Source organism: Primulina eburnea, chromosome 8 (assembly GCF_022965805.1).
Source record: "Primulina eburnea isolate SZY01 chromosome 8, ASM2296580v1, whole genome shotgun sequence".
In the NCBI taxonomy this organism is placed as follows: Eukaryota; Viridiplantae; Streptophyta; class Magnoliopsida; order Lamiales; family Gesneriaceae; genus Primulina; species Primulina eburnea.
Window position 1 is genome coordinate 38145240 of NC_133108.1, and position 22568 is coordinate 38167807.

Genomic DNA, 22568 nt, shown 5'->3' on the forward strand with positions numbered 1-22568 from the left:
ACCTCAATGATTATGGAATACGGCTAGCCTGGGTTCACAACTCATGTAACCCAAAACAACATTTGTTTATTATATGAGTTTACCTTTGTTAACTTCATTATATGCATAGTCTCCTTGATCACAAGAACGCAGAACTCAATTCTGATGGCACCACCGGATCATGGTAAAAACATCTAGTATCATCGTCCTATGATCTCCTAGGTATAACTGGTAGTACATGCAAGAACCAATAAGTTATAGTTAGCGTATAATATAGTCCCTTCAATACATATATCTCGATCAAATCTACAACCACTGATATATCTAGAGTTGCATATGAATTCAATAACTATGTGATTTATCTTTGAGTAATTACAGCGACATTGTATGTGCCATTAATAAAACACATTTTTATAAATCACATGTCTTACTCTAGCCAGAAATTTATTGCATTATTAACTAATGAGATCACATATGATATTTATACCCATATGTGAGTGTTGAATCACCAACTACAAAGTATCAGATCCTACGTATATTGGAACTACGTCCAAACTTGTCACCTAATGACCTTCTTGGAGTTGATAAACGAATCAAAGTGCGCTGATATTACGTAGAGCCTCCATGTTGTCCCGTGTTAAAAGACTATAACCATAATCGCAGATTTATCCACTCGATAAGTAATAACAACTTGGAAAGTACGATATAGAGTTGTTCAGCGATTCATCATATGATAACTCATTTTTATATTTTGACATCTCCATGTTCCTACCAATGAAACAATGTACACTATATCACATATGTTATTCTCAAGCTCGAACGACATTTATCCTTATTTTATACATTTGAATCGACTAAGAACACATTTAGAAATATACAATAACTTATAAATGAATTTCATGATACATTCATATGTACGACTTCATAGTACCATAACATATTCAAGGTCTTTATTTATGTAGCTTTCATATGTATACAGATAAAGTAAAAACCACAATTGGTTAAAATCGTAAAATATTATTAAAACAAATAATATTTTTACACAAAAATCAATAAAGCTCAAATTAAAAGTTGACAAACTCAACACATACTCTAATAATTTTAAGTGAATTTATCATTCACTTGTAACTTACAGCTGTACAACTTGTATTAACTAAGTTATATAAATTTAATTTCAAGTGAAATCACTTTATATTTTAGAAATTAATATAACGATGTAGTCAAAAAAAAATATTATCTAAATTAGAAAGGTTCAAGCAGTCGTCGAACAAATGAATTCTATAGTTCAACGAACTCTATAAGTTATCTTATTGTGTAAATGTAAGATGTGCCAAGGATCATCCATCGACGCTCAAGTTAGCAACTACCAAAATTAAAATATCTTGCAAGAGTAGGAAGTTGATCGATCCATTAATGAATTTTCAAGTTTTGGTAGGCTTGGAAAGTTATTGGACTTGATGATCGTACCTAGGTTCTTTTAACACAATAGTCAAGCCAAAATTTAATGCCCGGTATACTTTTTACCCATCACAAATTATATAATTCATACCTTAAAATTAATAAAACTTTATTTACAAAATGAGATGCTATAATTGTCTGATGGTGGATCCATTCTTACATTAACATTAAAAATATTTGAATTATATCATTATCATCTATTATAATTTTTTATTTGAATTATATCGTTATCATCAACTATAGTTTTATAGAATGACAAACGTGAAACGTTCAGTCATATATATATATATATATATATATCAATTTAATAATAATTTTTTGAATTCTATTCCATCGTTCATTCTTTTTTCGGGAAATTAGTCTTCACTCCCCAGCCGTCGATTTTTTTTTGTCTTCAATCCCTAAGTATTTTTTTAGTACGACATTTCCACATGAAATATACCACATTTCCACATGAAAAGTACCACATTTTGTATGACATAGTACCACAATTTTGTGAATAGAGAGTGAACCCAAAAAAATATTTTGATCGGTGATTTTTCAATAACTTTCTCTTCTTTTTTTGTAAAAAATAAAATAATATGAAATTATGAAATATATATATATATACATATATATATATATCTTTGGAAACCCTTGCTTTTCATGCATCAATTACAAAATTATTTATTGTCATGGTGTTGTAAAATCATGAAGATTTAATATATTATCCTCATATATTCATAACACATGCAGCGCGTGTGCCTCGGTGGCTAGTATATAATTATAGCTCCAATCTCATCCCCTCTTCCTCACCCAGAGTCTTCCAATTCCGTGCGACATTACAAATTCATTTCTCCTGCTGCCCGCTGCTCCTTGGCTTCCGTCTGAAGGTTCTCCCACGTCTCTCTACGTACGGACAGTAATCGTATATTAAAAGTTGGAAAAGAAAGAGAGAAAAAAAGAGTGTCGCAATAAACTTTTTTCAATCATTTGTCGTCGAACAACACTCAACACCGTTTGTCCAAGAAAACCACGAAGCCACCTGTTTAGAGAGAACAAAATCGTTTGAGTTTCTTGCTAAAATTTGTTTGTTCACGACCATGTGAAATATCTACTCTTGTCTTATCGTTGTCCGTTGCTTTTTTGCTTTAAATTAGTTATTGAAGTACAGTATTCTACGTGGCCTTTTTCTAATTGCTATTGTTTCCTCTGTTGATTCATTGCAGGGTTCTTTGAAATTGTGAAAAAGGTTTGGTGTCGTTGGTAAAATATTCGGTGGATGTCTTGAGATTTGTGCCTTTCCATATTAGAAGATTCTGCTGTTAGTCGGAGGCGATTGGAGTTTTGTTTTGTTTTCTTTGCTTTTCTTTTTTCTTTTTTTTTTGGTTTCGTTTTAGGCAACGGTTCGAGGAAACTGGGTCAAATTTGTAGATCTTTGAGGTGGGTTTTTGAATTTTGGGCTTAGTGACGTACTTGCTGGTGAGATTCCTGTTCACTTGGTGAAATCGTTGGTGGGTTTAGGGTAATTTGAGTTGGGGTTCTATTGCTTGCTACAATCGCATCGCCGATAGAATCTTCCTGGGTTCTGCTGATTCTGGAATTTCAGTTGGTTTTAAGCATAATATTTGGTGAATCTTTGTATGAAGGGTTAAACACGTGTTTAGCTGACTCTTTTACCTTGAGTCAAATTTGATTATTTGGTTATTGTAGCTGAAGTTATTAATTATTTTTGGTGGGTCAAGGAAATGTCTACACATACTCCAGAAGGTGTAGTTGAAGTCGGAAAACTTTTGATTCATATTGCAGAGAATGGGCACTCTTATGCGCTTGATTGTGATAAGTACACTATTGTTGAGACCGTGCAGAAGTTCCTCGAATCAGTTTGTGGGATAATGTTCAATGATCAGCTTCTTTTGTGCTTGGACATGAAATTGGAATCGCAGCGCCCTCTCTCCAGCTACAACCTCCCATCTGATGATCGAGAAGTATTTTTGTTTAATAAGGCAAGGATGCGGAGTAATTCACCGCCCCCTTTACCAGAGCAAGTTGAAATTGTTGATATTCCTGATCCCCTGTTACCATCCTCATCTCACGGCGATCATCCTTTGGATAATGCCTCGGATCCTGCATTAAAGGCTCTGCCTTCCTACGAGAGACAGTTTAGGTATCATTTTCACTGTGGACATGCTATTTTCAGTCGAACTTTAGCTAAGATGGAGACGTGTAAGAGATTGTTGCAAGAGCAGAAGGTGCAAGAAAGGGCATTGGAAATTGCCCGGGGTAATTTAGATCATTTCTATAAGATTGTACTTCAAAACTACAACGATTTCCTGAAATGTTACTCACAGCAGCACCGTAGCCATGCTAGCCTTCTTGCCAACTTCGGGAGGGATATCGAGAAATTGAGATCTGTTAGACTTTTGCCTGCCTTGATGACTGCTAATAGAAAATGCTTACTGGATTTTGTGAAGGAAGATAACTTGAGGAAAACGGTGGAAGACTGCAGCATTTCCCACAGACAGTTTGAGAACAAAGTGTCAGAATTTAAACAAGAGTTTGGAGACCTAAAGCGCAATACAGAAATGTTATTTTCTGGCAAAGCTTCAGTTCTTGTTGAAGATTTGGATTCGACTATAAAAGACCACCAGCAATTTATAAATGAGCAGAAGAGCATAATGCAGACTCTAAGGTATCTCTTTCCCCTGTCTCATATTAACTGGCCGCACCTTTTTCTACTTATTTGCAAATGCTGATTTTCAGAGGTTTTAAGTTTGAGTTTATCTGAGTGCAAAAGTGTGAATTTACGGGAAAACTTCTTGTTAACTGGCAAAGAAGCTTTCCTTTTGTATGATCATTTACAACATTGTGGACATTATCTGTGCCTAGCACGAAGTATTGCATTGGTTTAGTTGTTTTATACTTGCTCCATTTGTCTGCTTTAACACTTATATTACATGAGACATTTTATACACTTTCTGTCTCATTAAGCACAAATGAGAATATGTCTAGAAGATGTTCAAAATGCATCATCTTTATTTATTACCACCCAGGACTGTTTGGTATTATTGTTACTCGTATCCTTGTTGGCAGCCTTCAAAATCATGCCATGGCTTTTCAATTCTGCTTAAAGTAAGAAAATTTGGAATGCCATTGACTGCACATGTCATCAAGCATTATTAAGTGTTGCTTGACTTAGTTCCTTCTTTCGTAATAGAAAATTGAACGAATGCTTGAAAGCAGAAGCAAAGTTCCTGTCAATTTAAATTTTCACCTTTAATCATCTTACTGTACTCCTTTTTTGAAATGGAGATATTGTATTTCACCTTCAGGTTTTGAAGTTCGTGTTTACTTGGTGGCCAAAGTTGCCTAGGTTCATGGGCAAGAAAAAGTTTATATAGGAAACCAAACTCCATATGTTACGAAGAGTACGTTTGGATTCAAATTGTATTAAGAAAAAAGTTTTAGAAATGAACTTTTGAATAGTTTATGATGCTTGTTTAAGATTTTGCTGTTTTTTGAGTGCTTGGAAAAAATGAATTTACGATTTGGAAAAAGCCAGAAGTTGTATCATTTGGAGATTTTGTTTCAATTTCCTTTCAAGTTTTTTTTAAAAGGTGCTTTTGTACTAGTATATTCAAACACGAAGACTTATTTGTTAATGTTTTCCTGGAACAGTTTTCCATCATCTGACAATAAACACTATCAGTTATTGTTTTCTTTCTCGAAAACACATATTTGTTCCATTTCAACATATTAATTATTTTTAACTATTTTCTCGTTACTTCCAAAAAGTATCGTATAATTTGTTTATATTATAAACCAAATATCATTATCATAGCATATTCTCGCTAGTTGCAGGGTCGGCTACATGGATAGTACTTATCCAAACTAAGCGATTATCCCACATGTCTTCTCTTAAACAAAGATATAATATATCATTCTTAACAATTTTTATCCAAGTTTTCAATAGCCTACCCCTCCTTCCATTGACCTACCAATCTAAGATGTGTCGGATTGGGGTCGTGTTTGGTCCCCTTTTCACATGACTTAGCTATGTTAGACGTCTCTCCCTAATCTTATCTTCTATAAAGCTTATACCTAAATAGCTCATAATCTTTTCATTCCTAATTCTATCCTTGCGCGTTTTGCCACAAATCCATCTTAACATACGCATTTCTGCAATCGCCATTTTATGCATATGTAGTCTTGTAGTCGTCCTGCACTCCGAGCCATAAAGCATAGTTGGTTGAACAATAGTCTTATAACATTTTTCTTTCAATCTCACGGACATCCTTCTATCGCATCGCATAAGATTCCTAATGTCATCTTTCATTTCGTCCACTCCACTTGAATCCTATGGTCTGTATGCTTTTTAATTTCCCTAGTTTTTTGGATAATAGATCCTAAATAGCGAAATGATTCATACTATGAGACATCTCGACCGTCAATCTCAATTGGACTACTCATTCGTCTAGATTCAGGACCGAAGTTAAGAGCTAAATATTCCATTTTTGAGGAATTAATCCTAAAACCTTTACTCTCAAGAGCTTTACGCCATCAATTTAATTTTTGATTTACATCTTCTTTAGTTCCGTGTATTAGGACAATATCATTTACAGACAACATATACCAAGGTACCTCATCCTGAAATGTCCCGCCAGCTCATCCATAACCAAATCAAAGAGATTAGGGTTTAAAGGCCCTCTTGATGAAGTTCTACTGCGACATGAAATTCACCTGACATCTCTCCAACAGATCTAACACTAGTTACGACACCTTCATACATATCTTTAATGATCTCGAGTAGCATTGAGGCACATGCTGCTTTCTAATTACCCACCAGATTAATTCTATATGCATTTTATCATAAGCTTTCCCTAAGTCAATAAATACTGTATGCAAGCTCTTCTGTTGTTATCTATGTTTCTCTATCATTTGTCTCATCAAGAAAATAGCTTCCATTGTAGACCTACCCGGCATAAAACCAAATTGGTTAAATGATATATTAGTGACATTTATAAGTCTCCGCTCTATTACTCGCTCCCATAACTTCAACGTATGGCTCAAAAGTTTAAACTCTCTATAGTTTGAACAGTATATCTCCTTTATTTTTATAAATTGGTACTTCAATACTAGATTATGATATTTCCTAATATCTAGAATCCTATTAAATAGCTAGTCAGTCATTGGATCTCAACTTCCCGAAGACACTTCCATACCTCAACCTCCGCCGGTTTCATAATCTTCAGTGTCTCTGTTATTTCCTTAGCACTAACTCTACAATGGAACACAAGATGCCTTACTTCCTACATCTCATATCTACTCACGCCTAACTCATCCGTACTTGTTTCATTGATTTAGTTCTTAAAGTAATCCTTCGACGTATCTAAGATGGCTTTATCTTGCATTAAAACTTTATCATCTTAATGCTTGATACACCTGACATGGCTCAAGTTTTTAGTGTTCCTATCTCCGGCTTTCGCTATCTTAAAAATATCTCTCTCCTCCTTTTGTACCTAGCCTATCGTACAAATTATTGTAAGCTCTTTTCTTAGCATCTTCTACTGCTATACTACCGAGTCTCTTGGCTTGTTTATACAGCTCACACGATCCTTGGTCTTTAGCTTTTTGTCAGTTCTTGAACCTTATTTTCTTTTCCTTAATGGCTTGTTGCACCTCATTGTTCCACCACCATGTATTCTTGTCATGTCGTCCTTTCCCTTAGCCTTTCCCAAGGACTCCCCTCGCCTCCTAATATGGTTTGCCATGAGCTCAAATAACTAATAGGTATCGGTCTTATTTTTACGCTTTACGTCTCACATCCTTTGAGGACTAACTAACTATCTAGAATCTTATTCCTAAGAGTTTGACATACATCTCCCTTCATAGTCCACCATTTGATTCTCGGCCTAATCTGACCTTTGTTTACTCTGGCAAAGCTCTAAGATTAATAGTCTATGTTGGGTTGCCAAACATTCTCCTGATTTGACCTTAAAATTTTTACTACCTAGTCTTCTCTCCTTACAAGAAATTAATCAATTTGACTTTTATTATGCCCACTCCTAAAGGTTACTAAATTCTCTCCCTTTTCTTAAAGAAAATGTTTACTACCCCAAGATCACTAGCTAAAACAAATGTCTAGAATAGAAACCCCCGTATTATTTTGAACCCCAAAGCCTTGACCTCCGTGGACCCTCTCATATTCAACTCTATCCTTACCAACATGACCATTTAAATCTTCGCCTAAGAAGATCTTTTCCTCACGGGGATTATACTAGCTACATCTTCTACGGTCCAAAAATTCCTTCTTTGTCTCGGCATCTAATCCCACTTGTGGTGCATATGCACTAATGATATTATAAACCTAATATGCTATTATAAAATTTTCAAATATTTATATCCAGCAATTTCTGACATGATTCAACTTCTATGTTAGTAATTTTATTTATCCAAGACAGAAATGAACATATTATTTATTTCCGAAAGTATTTTGACAAAACTCTTCCCCCAAAACAATTGAAGCATGACGAAATTGCTTTAACGTTTTAAACAAATAGCTTCAAAATGCAGTATTAAACTAAACTATGTCATAAGCTATGTTCGTCTGATCAAACCTATCATATTAAATAGAGACATTAATATTGCATCAACATTCTGGAACTCAGAAGTATTTCTTCCACGGTATTGGAAATGGAATGAACTGGAAATTTGACCCGAGAGAAATCTGAATGACCATTTATTTAAAAGTTTTCAAGGATGTAAGTCATTAGTATGGATTGTCTTGGGCAGAGATAAGAGTATAAGACTTTTGGTTATTTCAGTGACTTACTGCAGTGATGTGGTAATAAGTTGTGTCAAGAAGCTATGAGGTCATATACAGTGGATTCTACGTATTCTAAAGCAACAGAATTTGCATTCTTTGTTATTCTTAGAATTTTCAGGCCCCATTATGTTCGTTTAAAGTATTTTCATGGTATAGAAGTCAACCAAGGTATGATAGCATATACAGTGGATTCTAGCTATTCTAAAGCATCTAAATTTGAATTTTTGTGATTCTTAGAACTTTCAGACCCCATTATGTTAGTTTAAATATTTTCATGGTATAACTTTGAAATCTTTTCATGTTTTCTGGCACACGCATCGAATTTGGTTCCTTAATTTTGAAAGCAAGCTGTTGCATCGGAAACCTGAACTTGTTAGGTTGGAAGATACCCGAACATGCAAAAATTAGAAAATGCTATTGGTTGCATTTTGATACTATTTTATTTTTAAAAAAATGTGCAACATTGCATCCTCGAGCAAAATCAATTAAGAATATACACTTCAAGAAATGGTAGGATAAATTTTAGCCCATATTTCGAGGAGCAGCAAACATGGTGGTTACTGGTTAGGACGCCAGGCTTTAAAAGATTTGAATTGTGTTATGTTGCTACTTAGTATGGCTGATAAATCGACAATCATTTGGTCCTATAATTGGTATTAAAGCCAATAATATCGAATATGCATTCAATTACTGTGAGCCATGAGTTGGTGCATTTTTATGAAGGTGTTGATCACTGTATATACTTATAAATATACTTATAGATATTTGAGTACACAGTAATCACCAATTATAAATTTTGGTTGCTTGATCCTTTGCTATGGGGTCCTAAATGAATTGCCTTCTTTGAAGTAACCTTTTTATGTTGGATGATGAATGTCACGTTCTTATGGATAACATTTGGTAATTTCATTGCAGTATCTATACTTTATAAGGATTTGGATGTTGAAAAGAATAGGGGTGGTAGCTTCTTTGAGCATCTTATTTTACTTAAACTCTGATTCGATATCCAACCTGCTTGGACAGCATCTAATCCATCGAATCATGGTAACATTCAATGTGGCGGGGGTTGTGTTGCCAGTGTTAAAAATGAGATTACAGCGCCAAGCCTGTTTTAATTGCTGCCAGAGAGTTTAAATGCAGCCTTATATCTTACCGTTGTCCCATAATATATTTTTATGCTATTGGAATTATGTCCCTCAATGTTTTTTTTAATCCTTCGCTGAATGTTATTTCTCATGCATTGTATGTAATGCATATGTGCTTCTCCTTTCCATTATAGCCTGTTTGAGAAGTGATCATTTTGTGAAAGTATCATGTCTGTTGGTGCAGTAAAGATGTAAAAACGGTGAAGAAACTCGTGGATGATTCTCTTTCTGGCCAATTTACCTCTTCACTGCGTCCTCATGATGCTGTTTCAGCCTTAGGTCCTATGTATGATTGCCATGATAATAATTACCTTCCAAAGATGAAAGAATGTGATCATGCAATTTCGAGTTTGCTTAGTTTCTGCAGGGATAGAAAAATTGAGATGAATATCTTTGTGCACAATTATATGCAAAAGATTGCATATATACAATACACCATCAAAGATGTGCGCTACAAATTTTCTGTATTCCAGGAAGCTTTGAAGCGTCAGAATGATCAATTTGAGCCCTTAAAAGTGGTGCGTGGAATTGGTCCTGCTTATAGGGCTTGCCTTGCAGAAGTAGTGAGAAGAAAAGCAGAGATGAAGATCTACATGGGCAAGGCTGGGCAAATGGCAGAAAAATTTGCAACTGAGAGGGAATCCGAGGTTAGGAGACGCGATGAATTTCTGAAAGTACATAGTACCTATATTCCCCGAGATATTTTAGGAACCATGGGATTGTACGACATTCCTAATCCATGTGATGTCAATGTAGCTCCTTTTGACTCTGATTTGCTTGATATAGAGCTTTCAGATGTTGATCGTTATGCGCCAGAGTCACTGTTAGGACTCTCTTCAAAGAGTGAAAAGCATGGGACTTCAAGGAGTTCATTATTGATGTCTGATGATGGTTCTCCTGCTGAAGATGAAGGAAATGTAGCGAACTTCCAAGAGAAGTATGGTTCACAGGAGTTACTTAAGGAGACAGAGCTGGTGGAAATTGCGGGGACCAGCAAGATGGAAGTTGAGAATGCAAAACTTAAAGCTGAACTTGCTTCTAAAATTGCCTTCTTGTGCTCCATATGTACTGATTTCGATTATGAATCACTTGGTGATAGTAAAATAGAGAATTTATTGAAAAATGCTGCAGATAAGACTTCTGAAGCTTTGCATTTGAAAGATGAGTATGGAAAACACCTGCAAACATTGCTAAAAATGAAGAAGATACAGTGTGAATCTTATGAGAAACGGATTCAGGAGTTGGAGCAAACGTTGTCTGACCAGTATCTGGGGAGAGATAAGCTTTCTGCTGATGACAATGGTTCTAACTTCGCAGTTTCAAATGCAAAGATTGAAGATAACAAGTCAGAAATATCAGGACTTGAAGGAATTCACATGCCTTGTTCAATGGAAGAAGTGTCTTGTGTATCATCCATCCCGTTAAAACCTGGGCTTCTCCCTGCAGAAGATAAAGCACAAGAAAGGATTGATGATAGTATGACAGATTCCTCTAGCACAATTAATCCAAATCCTCTGTTGGATTCATCAATGCTCGATCTACACAGTGATAAAGGGCATCCATGTGATAAAAACGAGAAGGGAAAGCTCTTGTCGGATGTGGGCATGACACTTACCTCTAGTAATATGGCAGTTAGCATGTCACAGCCAACAGGTGTTCTATCCCGTGAAACAGTTATTAAACCAGGTGTGGATGCTACAGAAAGTGATAACTTTGCGATGGAATTACAAAATGCCTTAGCAGGGAAAGCAAATCAATTAGATGATGCAGAAACCAAAATTCAAGCATTAATGAATGAGGTTTCCAAGCTTGGAAGGGAGTTGGAGATCAGTCAGAAGCTACTTGATGAATCTCAGGTACTACCAACTTAAAAGCGTTTCATTTTCTGAGCACAGGGCTAGGGTTTCTGTCAGGTAGAATGCTATTTGATGTATGTTATAGGTACATGACTTTTCCTCCCTCGCAGTTTGTCTTCAAGATGTCATTGGTTTGTTCTAATGGGAAGGTGGCATGTTTCTGTTGAAGCTCACATCACTACATTCTTTCAAAGCTAAAACAAAAGTAATGAAATTGCATTTTCTACATTTTGGTTTGTTTTTCTTTTGGGTGCTCTGAGAAAATAACAACCCTTCCAAAAAGTAGTGTAAAAAAGTGGCATATGCTATTTGATCGCTGCAAACTGATAGTATTATTTCGTAGATAGCGAAAAGATGTTAGCTCTGTGAACTTCGGGAGTAAACATCATAATGCATTATGAAAAGAAGATTTTTTTATGGAGAAAGATCCTTCTATCCCCTCTGCCCCCCTTTGCAATTCTTCGTCTTCGTATTGTTTATTGAAATAAAGAGTGGTGTAGGACAATTACCACAAGTCTTTAAATGGAAAAAGACACATAATTTTATTAGCATGTTATCATTTTGCATTATTTGGAAACTATGAAAGTTATATTTAATATCACATATTAATGTATATACTAATTTAGTCATTTAGAGTCCATAGGGCTCTTTCATTAAATTATTCTTTCTTTACATTTGGTAAATGAGATGTGAATAACCAACTTCCTTGTGCTTTTGTTCTTATATATGAACTGTAATTTTTTTTTTTTGAGAAAGTAAAGTGTACTTTGATTGAGATAGCTCTTCATTCTTTTAAAAATCCTCATACTGCGATATAAAATATCTCCAAGGAGTAGAATTTGTTACTGGTATATAATTTATAGAAAAAATACAAGAGTTATCTATCACGAACTTGGTAGTTTTGTTGTATTTTTCTTCAATGAACTTCAGAGTTCAATATTTCTAGTGTCTCCAGAAAGGGCCCCATCTGACAATATCATGATGTATTTTAGCTATTGTTGATGTGTTGTGATGGGTTATTCTTTGTACCCTTCTTCTCTGTAAAAACTTCTTTTTGGTATATTTTGATTTAAATTTTTTTTAATAATTTTGTTTGACTTTTGTTATCTTTGGTGTCAATAGTTTAAGAGAACCTTTTTTTTTAACTCAGAACCATAGGAAGCAGTGAAATTTCTTAAGCTCAATAGATTAGTAGGTCTTTCTTTTGCTTTCTGGCCGTTTGCTCCTGGTTGAAATGGTTCGAGAGGCTGCCTGGCACACTAAATGGCTCTCTAACTGAGATTTGAATTAGAGTTTTTCTGCAATGAGGAAAATTAGAAAGATTTCAGGGAAAAATTCAACCCCCAACTTTTTGGAGTTTTGGCTGGAAGCAATTATGTAAGAGTATGTAAACAAATGTAGGTTGTATACTGTGTCGGTAAGTAATTGTATTATTTGGATTCTCCAGCCACCATAAAATTTCTTTACGCGGTGATTGAATCCATTGTTGCTCAGACTTCCTTTTTAGGTTTATCTAGGTTTTAATATGTATTCCTGTCAATTCTTCTTGCCTGAATACAGAAAAAGGAGCTTGTTTCACAAATTTGGATGATACTGTGTACTGCTATTCATCATCCAATGCTCGTTTTTTGCTGCAAACATCAAATATAGTGCAATAACTAATTTCAGTTCTTATTTATCTAATTGCAGATGAATTGTGCCCACTTAGAGAACTGTCTACATGAGGCAAGAGAGGAAGCTCAAACCCATCTATGTGCAGCTGATCGTAGGGCCTCAGAGTACAGCGCATTACGTGTCTCTGCTGTCAAAATGCGTGGTCTTTTTGAAAGACTGAGAAGCTGCGTTTTGTCTGCTGGGGTGGCTGATTTTGTTGACTCATTACGTTCTTTAGCTCAGTCTTTATCCAGGTATGCACAACTGTTTTTTCTTTGTTGCACTTGATCCTTTTTTTTACGTAGGTTGCATTTATCATGTCAATCAGTACTCATTACTGACACTTTTTCTGCATTTGCTATGAAGATGAATGATCCTTTGTTACATATTTGGAGTTTCTTTTGACACGCCTCTTAAAATAGCATGTTAATGTTCTGCAAAATTTATGGATGAAATTTAGTAAGATAATTCGGTAATTCAACTCAGAACCACCAAAAAAGAACCCAAATTATCTTGTAACGGTTCTAAAACTGTATCTTTATGTCTCAAAGCCCGAATCTTTGGTTTCAATTTTAATGGTTGTCGGAGATGCATCGGAGGTTGTTACATTGCTTATGAAAGTAGTTGATGTTTGATTAAATTCGTCCCAAATTTTCAGTCCAGCAAACAAAAGCGATGATGATAGTACTGCTGAGTTCCGGGAATGTATAAGGGTACTGGCTGATAAAGTTGGTGTTTTGTCAAGACAACGGGCGGAATTGCTCGACAGATACTCAAAAACCGAAACAGCAAATGAGCAGCTTAACAAGGAGTTGGAAGAAAAGCAAGAGTTGGTCAACACGCTTTACACAAAACATCAACTTGAAAAGCAGGTATTTTACATCACAACTCATACCCGATCCACTGTTTTTGGTGCGCACCACCTTTTTCTTCGCATTTCATTACCTAGTGACCAAGATTGAAAGAATCACTCCCCTCTTTATAGGCAAACAAAGAGAAGATATCGTTTAATCGGTTAGAAGTCCATGAAATTGCTGCATTTGTTCTCAACTCTTCCGGGTGCTATGAGGCCATCATTCGTAACTCCCCTCATTATTATCTCTCAGCTGAATCAGTAGATTTATTTTCTGATCATCTTACGAGCCGGACAAGCTATATAGTAGGACAGGTTGTACATATTGAACGACAGACAGTGAAACCACTACCTCAATCTACATCAGTTCAAGCTGATAGTGCTAGAGATCGGGTAGATATACTGACCCCTGAAACTGGAACTAACCGTTTGACATTTAATTCAGGTTCGACTTCAAATCCTTATGGTCTTCCTGTTGGATGTGAATACTTCGTAGTGACCATAGCCATGTTACCTGATACCACTATTCATCCAACCAATCCTTCCTGATCTTGGTTGCAAATGGCAGATAGATGTGATGGAAGAAACTCGATGTGAATGTGTGTGTGTGTATATATATATATATATATAAGTACTGCATACTCAGCTGTACTGCTAAAGATGAATGATCTTTAGTGAGGATTTAACTTGGTCTTTCCAGTATATATGAAACTCAATTTAATCTCATCTCTTTGTACATATGATCTAAGATGCTATAAAAAATTTGCGTATTTGTTTCTTTGGATGAATTTTTTTACAGACTGTTTCTATCTTTCCCATCATCGCGAGTATTCATTCAATGCATGCAACGCTGTATTTCCCTGTCTCAACTATTGTCATACTGCTGCCTCTGTATAAAAACACCTTATTTTTATTCCACGCCATCCCTTAGAACCGGTGAAAGTAGAATTCATAAAAAATCTTTAGCAGATTATATTTGGTTATATTATATTTGGATACGGAATTTTTACAACAAGAGTGTTTCTTATTATTTTATGATTTTAGAAAATATGCTTTTGTTAAAAGGAGTTGCCAAAATTAATTTTTATTACTCTATAATGTAACCTAACATTGGCGCAGATCATATTGGAAGGGGAATACACCTGGGAGTGATACATGTACCTACAAAAATTGGTGCATCATCCCTTCCTATTTATCTATAAATCTATGTAAATAAAGAACAAATCGATGATCTCTTCTTAATGCTTCTTGGAAAAAACTTGTGTGAGACGATATCACGGGTCGTATTTTGTGAGACAAATATGTTATTTGAGTTATCTATAAAAAATATAATTTTTTATGTTAAGAGTATTGCTTTTTATTGTGAATATCGGTAGTGTTGATCCGTCTCACAGATAAAGATTCGTGAGACCGTGTCACAAGAGACTTACTCAAGCTTTTTTAACTTTTATAACTATTCTTGCTTTCAATTTTTTTTATACTAACTTAAGATTAGGATTTTAATTTTTATTTCATTCAATATCTAGAGTTATTAATATGAATTTGGCAAGTCAGGTTGACCTTTTAAAAATGACTGATCGAGTTAGTATTTAGTTTTATTTGTAGAGTATTTTTTTTAATAATATTTTTAAATGATCATTAATAAATCGAGTACGTACTTGATTTTTTTTAGTTGTGTATGGTCCACTTTCATCAAATATTGATGAATGGTTTTATCAAACATCGCTATTCTTCACGAATTGATAATCTTAAATATTATATCAATATTTTTCAGAAATATTGATAGATCGATATGAGATCTTAAAATTCTATATTTAATATTCTTCAAGAACATAGACATTATTTATATCATAAATAATGGATCTGGCTATATTTCTAACTTTCAAATCATTATTCTTCAAGAATATTGGTAACTTGATCTTAGACCTTTTTAAATATCAACGTAAAATCGTGTTGTTTCACTTCAAGAGCATAAGAAAAATTATAAAATTGTGATATATCAAGAGCATCAATTGATATAATATTAAAAATATTTAATAATAAGTTATGCTCTCCAGGAGAACTCAAAAGAAAAGTACTCATATTGATAACGTGATATTAATTTAATTAAAAAAAAAGAAGAAATGAGAGAAATGTGAGTTCAGATAATGACTCCGAACTATTTTATTCATAATTGAGATATATGATACAATTGTAGAATACAAATATGTAGATAGAAAAATTTATATATCAATCTTGACAGAAAATTCATCTACATAATAATCTAATATACACTTAATTATAACCTTTTATAATTTTTATCTAAATGTGTATTATACAATTTTCTGATAAATCTAATAAATCTAACTCGTTATACTTCTGATAACATATCGAGAATAATTTGGGTTTACACTTTTAAACGAGTACTTCTGTATCTGAAGAGATTGATTGATTTTTTTAGTGCAAAAAGGTTGATTCTTAGAGAAGTTGGGGAAAATCCCCAATCAAAATATTTCTTTGGATTCACTCTCTATCCACAAAATTGTGGTACTATATCATACAAAATGTGGTATACTTCAAGTGGAAATATGGTACTAAAAAAATATTCAGGAACTCAACATAAAAAAATCGACGATTGGAAACTGAAAACCAATTTCCCGTTCATTCTTAGTTGCTACCAAACTCTACCAAAACCTGACCTATTGCCATCATGTCATCCTTATATTTGAATAGACTTAAGTTCAAACATTTTTTAAAAATAAAACCAATTAATTGACCAAATCTGACACAAGTAAACTATGAAAACTTTAGTAAAACATCAAAGCTAATAAACACACAGTAATAAATTTATTTCATCCATATTTTTTATTAAAGTAATTTTTTACGAATTGGTGCAGTTGTGCAAGTCGTTTTCTTTATGTAAAGGAGAAAAGAAAAGTGGGAACTAAAAAAATAATTGGGTCATTTCTCAAATTTTTGAAAGAAAAAACCGTTTATAATGTATTGATATTTTTTTTTAAAAAAATTAATTTACTTTGTTTAAACAAGTAAAGTGTGTTTCGAAATAAAATGTAGGAGTACGCTGATGAAATACTAATATGGTATGTACTGTTTATTACAAGACAAAAAGACGGTTTCACATGTCGTATTTTATGAGACGGATATTTTATTTGGGTCATCCATAAAAAAATATTACTTTTTATTGTAAGAGTATTACTTTTTATTGTGAATATCGTTAGGGTTGTCCTGTCACATAGATAAAGATTTGTGAGACCGTCTCACAAGAAACCTACTCTTATTATAATTCTAAAAAGAAAAAGACGTGTTAAGATTTAGAAAAAACCGTAAATGTATAAATTATTTTGAAACTTTATTCAGATTTTTATCTTTTAAAAAAAATTTGATGACGCAATATTTGAAATATTAAATAAATCATTATTATATAAATTAAAAAACAAATTTCAAACATATAATTCGCCCCATCGAATTAATATACCATCCATTAATCAACAAATTATTGAAGAAAAAACAGGAAGAAGGAAAAAAACCATTCACTCATTAGATTAAATAATACATAATAATTAAAAAAACAAAATTAAAAATATACTGATACGTACACATATTTTTTTTAATAAATTTTTTGAAACAATACCCCATCATCATATTTGATCGTAGAAGCATTTCTTGAATTCTTGCATGTGTTCTTCTTGCAGCCATATGGCGATATTGAATGAACCATCTCCATTATGGCTAGGAATTATGAACGTTTTCCCGTCGAAACCCATTGGTCCGGGACCCATATGGATCTCCTTCCCCCACCCAAAATCTGTGCCGTAGAGCGGCAGTGCCGTCCAGCTAATGATCGCCAGATTCGGGTTTCCGTAGAAATCTCCCTTCGGCCGGCCGTTGTTATCCAAGGATCTGAACCGGCCTACGTCTGGTAGATTCTTCAAGAAATTCAAGTACGATATCACTGTGTTTTCGGTGACCTTTTCAACTGCTTCACGGATTTTCTTGGAAGCTGCGCCGAGGGAGTTTGATAGCAGGTTTCCTGAAGTATCCGTGGCTTCAACACGAATCAGGGCGTTTCCTAAGTAGTTTCTCGGAAGAGGTGGATTCATTTTGTTGCGGAAATCTGCGGGGAAGTGTAGGCTTGTTTGCTGCTCGGAGACGTGGCCGCGTGCTCTGCTTGTGCAGCGCCAGATGTGAGCTGCGACGGCCTCGAATCGGCTGTACCCGCGGCTGGCTGTGTTGTTTTCTTGGTGGAAATCCAGGTTCGCTTTGTTGCGGAGTTTCTCGATTTGTAGTTTGCTGAGGTTGAGAAAAGCGACGGTGATGGGCTTCTTTCTTTGTTCCATGTTATCTTCTTGGCCGATTAGCGTCGGCGGAGGCCGCAGAACCGAGGGGTCGAAGGTGGAATCCAGTTGCTTGTCTGTTTCCAGCACTTTCCGGTCGAGGTACGGCGGAGAAATAGTTTCACCGCCGCGTGCAATTTTCGCCCACTGATCAACGAAATGGAGAGCGCTCGGCCCATCCGCCATCACATGTGAGATCCCAAGGCCGATGCTAACTCCACCGCAACGGAAACGCGTCAGTTGCACTATAACCATCGGGACTTCCTCAATCGGGGTAGTGTAATCTACCGACGGAATCAAAGCCTGAATAGATAAGGTCGGAGTGAAGTCTCCAAAGTCCTCCACGACCGCCTCCGACTCCGCCTCAAAAATGGGGACACCTTTCCCATTACAGTGAAGCTCCACCCTGCTGCCACCTTCCGCCGACCAGGTCAGCCGCCCTGCCAGAGGATAAAACAATACCAACACTTTACTTAGCGAATCCTTGAGAATCGAAATAGCATCCAAGGCAGCAGTGTTTTTGTAGAAGTAAATAGTCGGAGTGTGTGAGATGTCTTTGATCTGATCAGAAGCGTTCAAGTACATGGTTTCATCTGGGGTCGGCTCCGCTGGCCGGACAATATGTGTAGCTTTCAGATTCACCATTATCGGGCGTTGAATTGCTGTGGTGGAAGAAGAAAACATGGATCTTGTATACTAATTACTATATATATGGCTCAAGCCATCTTTGTTGTAGATGGATGGGTGGTAGGTGGCAACTACTCATTTGCAGCCGAGTTCTCCATATTTTCTTCCTTCAATTTTAAAGTACGTCTTTAATTAGACTATCCAACTAATCTTTATTTGTGAGACGGGTTAATCTTACCGATATTCACAATAAAAATAATATTCTTAACATAAAAAATAAACATTTTCATGGATGACCCAAATAAAAAATCCGTCTTATAAAATACGACCCGTGAGATCGTCTCATATAAATTTTTGTATTCTATTCCTTGAAATTTATTCCTCTAGCTAGTTCCATCTTTCCGTAATTATTATAGGAGTGAGTATCATGTGAGACCGTCTTACGGATCTTGATATGTGAGACGGGTTAACCTTACCAATATTCACAATAAAAAGTAATACTCTTAGCATAAAAAGTAATAATTTTTCATGGATGACCTCAAATAAAGATCATCTCACAAAATACGATCCACGAGACTATTTCACATAAATATTTGCCATATTATAAATCCAAAATTATTATTTATCAAAAAATACCCTCTATAATATCTCACGACTACCTAGAAGTATCATGTCCACGAAATTCTTCGAAGATGAGGCTGTTGTTATCAGTTACCACAGTCAATTAATTGTACAATGATAGTTTAGTTTTGTTTTATTTTGTTTTGTTTTATTAGGAAAAAGAAACTATCATTCATGCACATTAGCAGTCCTTCAATTATTAATTAATTATTTAAATAAATATACGTATTACTTATTTGAATGTGCATCAGAAAAGTTATTGTGACTTTTATTAATATTTATATCTTAATCAAGAGAAAACAAAACCATTATCACTCTAATAAATACGGTTTGGAATAGTTTGTTATAATTAATACTAATCGTTCGTGGCACATTCGATTTGGGCGATTTTTTAAAAAACTAATTTGAAATGTTTTTTTAAAATTTTAAAATTCAAATTATTGATTTTTGAAATTGACGTGACAGAATAAAATGAATATGATATCTTTTCAAACAAAATTCGACGGGACCATTGATAAATCGAGAGGCAATTTCAAACGGAGCCTTCACACACATGTGTGTAAATTAATAGAATCGAGTAGAGTATTAGTAAAAGTTTGAGGTTTGAAATCGGCTCAAATTTAGTATATTCGAGTTCAAGATCGATTCACAAATTTAGTATATTCGAGTTCAAGATCGATTCAAAACTCAAAAGTTTTTAATTCTTTTGTTCGAATTCGATTCGAAATCTTTGAACCTATTCACGAGCTATCCAAATTATTGTTCAGGTTCGAAAGGTCGAAATGTATATATGTTTAATATATAATTATATTGCATCAATAAAATATTAAAGCTCGCAAAACTCTCGAACGATTATTTTGGCTTGAATTCGGGTCAGAAAAAGTTTGAACATATTCGAGTTCGATAAATTCAAATACGAATCAAATATTTATCAAACCGGTTCGAAAAATTCACGGACCGAATCGATTCATTCACATCCTTACTCAGATGCACATTTGAAGATAACAAACTAAATGTATTACACACATTAAATTGGAAAATGCACGTTATTATAAATGAATTTTTACGGGAAAATTTCATTTGCACTAATATAAATTTGATTTTTTGTGAATTTTTTTATTTCTATGGTCAGATTTATGTGTTAATACGTTATTTATATCTTGGGACAATTTTATTCATTTTTCTAATATAATGCTAATGAAATACCGACGTGCGTATTGTCGTATCAAAACTCCCAATAAAAAAATAATTAAAATTATAAAAAAAAAATCCAAACATACAAAACTATGACTGAAATATGATACTCTACATAATTAAAAATTATATAAAAAAAACCAAGCATATCGGACCAATGATACAATTTTCCCAAATTTTAATTTGTATCAATAATTACGAAGAAGGAAAAGTTTTTTTTCACTTCAAATTTCGCTTTCAATATGCCAAACAGATATTTTCAAATCATAACCGCAACATTTACATTGCATTTAATAACATTAACATTTGATTCTACTCGAAAAATATATATATAAACAAGCTCTATTAATTTATATTCTTTATGTGGCAATTCGTCTGCTAATCTCTTAGGAAGTTTTCAAATGTTATGCAGTCGGGATTCGATGCTCACCTAGAAGATATCTTAGTGATATGCTAAATTAATAGTACAAAGAATATTAAGACAGAATAAGACATGTGTATTATGAAAATGTGTTTTTAGTTACACATATCATGTCATTACAGTTACTCAAAGATGCATCACATCATTATCAAAATCATTTGTAACTCTCGATGTATCAGTGATTGTAGATTCGATCGGGTTATATGATTTGAAAGGATCGTACTATAAGTTAACCATAAATTGTTGGCACTTTTAGGACCTATCTTTGATACCTAGGAGAACATATGACGATGCTACTAAACATTCTTACCATCACTTGATGAGTACAATCATACTTGAGTTCTAATGTTTTTGATCAATTGGTTAATGAAAAGAATTAGACTAATTAGTGTAAGCTCGAATAAGAACAAATGTTGTTTTGGATCACAAGAAGTTGTAAACCCACAGTTAGTTGTATCCGTGGACCATTGAGATCCACACAAGTATCGAATTATGTGTTCTCAATGGTTTTCATATTTGAAAGTTGTAGAAGTTAGCATGATCGTTAATTTGTGAGTACATTGCAACTGCCTGGTTTAGTGAATGAGTTCCAAAAAATACAGCTGCCAAAAATGATTAAGTAAAAAATTTTGATATTCGAAATTTTCACTTTACTACATAATAACAAGTTTTATACACTTGACATTTTGACGCTGATAGATCGTCGATCGAGATTATGATGAAACAACAAATAAATAATTAATTAATTTACAATTTGCTAATTAAACAATAAAGAGTAGTATTTGACTACTAATCCAAGACCCTCAAGGAATATTCCAGATGCTCTATGATACATGCGTTAATAATTAATTAAATACTCATGCTATATGTACAACGAGATTTGTACAAGACTTATTATAACGCAAAAATTTCAACACAAAAAATCAATTTATCACTATATCATATTCAATGCAAAATCTTATGTGATAATAACAAAATCTCACAATATAATTATTGTAAATATCGATGTACAATATATTTGTTGTACTTTTTGTATTATCTTAAATTAATTATCATATCATGTATTGTTTTTTGAAAGATTTTGATATGGGCAAAATACATGATAAAAGAAAAGTCCCGATATCATTGTGATTCATTAGCTGAAATAATATAAATATTGGCTAGTAAGAGTTAATAACACAAACATAAAAAATAAAATAAAATAAATAAAGTCTAGATTTTCTCTCAATCTTCTCTCTCCCTCACTTAAGAAATCGGCCATCTTCTCTTTGAACCCTCTTCCGGCAATTGAATCTCAACGTAGGATTTCTTTTAGATTCCTGGTGCGATCTATACAAATAATGTAATATTCGATCGTAAATTGGATTAGACGATTGAATAATAGAGGACGATTCAGTTGATTGGTAGTAAAGATATACAAGAAAACTTATTACCGTTTAAACATCAAAATAATTGGAGTCAGTATTAAAAACGCATAAAATAATCTAAACACTATGAATGAGATTTCTATAACACGACGTTCAAGAACGTTTTGAAAACGACACTTATTTTTTCCAATTACTTCTTTTTCATTCTGGAAGATTGCCATGTCATATTGTAGAAATGTGCCATCGTAATGTGGC

The 22568-nt window shown here is 34.0% G+C and overlaps 2 protein-coding genes across 3 annotated transcripts; one reads left to right on the forward strand and one right to left on the reverse strand.

Annotated features, from left to right (window-relative positions):
* The first annotated feature begins 2219 nt into the window (after window positions 1-2219).
* LOC140839577 (autophagy-related protein 11-like) lies at window positions 2220-14545 on the forward strand. 2 transcript variants are annotated; one of them, XM_073206392.1, is made up of 6 exons: window positions 2220-2309; window positions 2646-4108; window positions 9572-11243; window positions 12933-13150; window positions 13555-13768; window positions 13882-14545. In XM_073206392.1, the coding sequence occupies exons 2-6, from the start codon at window positions 3165-3167 to the stop codon at window positions 14296-14298; spliced, it is 3465 nt and encodes a 1154-aa protein (XP_073062493.1). In that variant the 5' UTR covers window positions 2220-2309; window positions 2646-3164; the 3' UTR covers window positions 14299-14545. The 2 variants fall into 2 exon arrangements, with proteins under 2 accessions (XP_073062493.1, XP_073062495.1); XM_073206394.1 differs by having other exon boundaries at window positions 2238-2329.
* Window positions 14546-17201: 2656 nt separating this feature from the next.
* Window positions 17202-18902, reverse strand: LOC140839578 (spermidine hydroxycinnamoyl transferase-like). Its single transcript, XM_073206395.1, has one exon. It carries the CDS (start codon window positions 18765-18767, stop codon window positions 17388-17390), a length of 1380 nt encoding a protein of 459 aa, XP_073062496.1. The 5' UTR covers window positions 18768-18902; the 3' UTR covers window positions 17202-17387.
* Between the last annotated feature and the right edge of the window lie 3666 nt (window positions 18903-22568).

Bases quoted from the DNA above. Each gene is read 5' to 3' on its own strand.
- LOC140839577 (XM_073206392.1), top strand. From the start codon at position 3,165: ATGTCTACACATACTCCAGAAGGTGTAGTTGAAGTCGGAAAACTTTTG. The intron at 11,244-12,932 runs GTACTACCAACT...ATCTAATTGCAG, and splicing joins AGCTACTTGATGAATCTCAG to ATGAATTGTGCCCACTTAGA. The intron at 13,151-13,554 runs GTATGCACAACT...CCAAATTTTCAG, and splicing joins TTAGCTCAGTCTTTATCCAG to TCCAGCAAACAAAAGCGATG.
- LOC140839578 (XM_073206395.1), bottom strand. From the start codon at position 18,767: ATGTTTTCTTCTTCCACCACAGCAATTCAACGCCCGATAATGGTGAAT.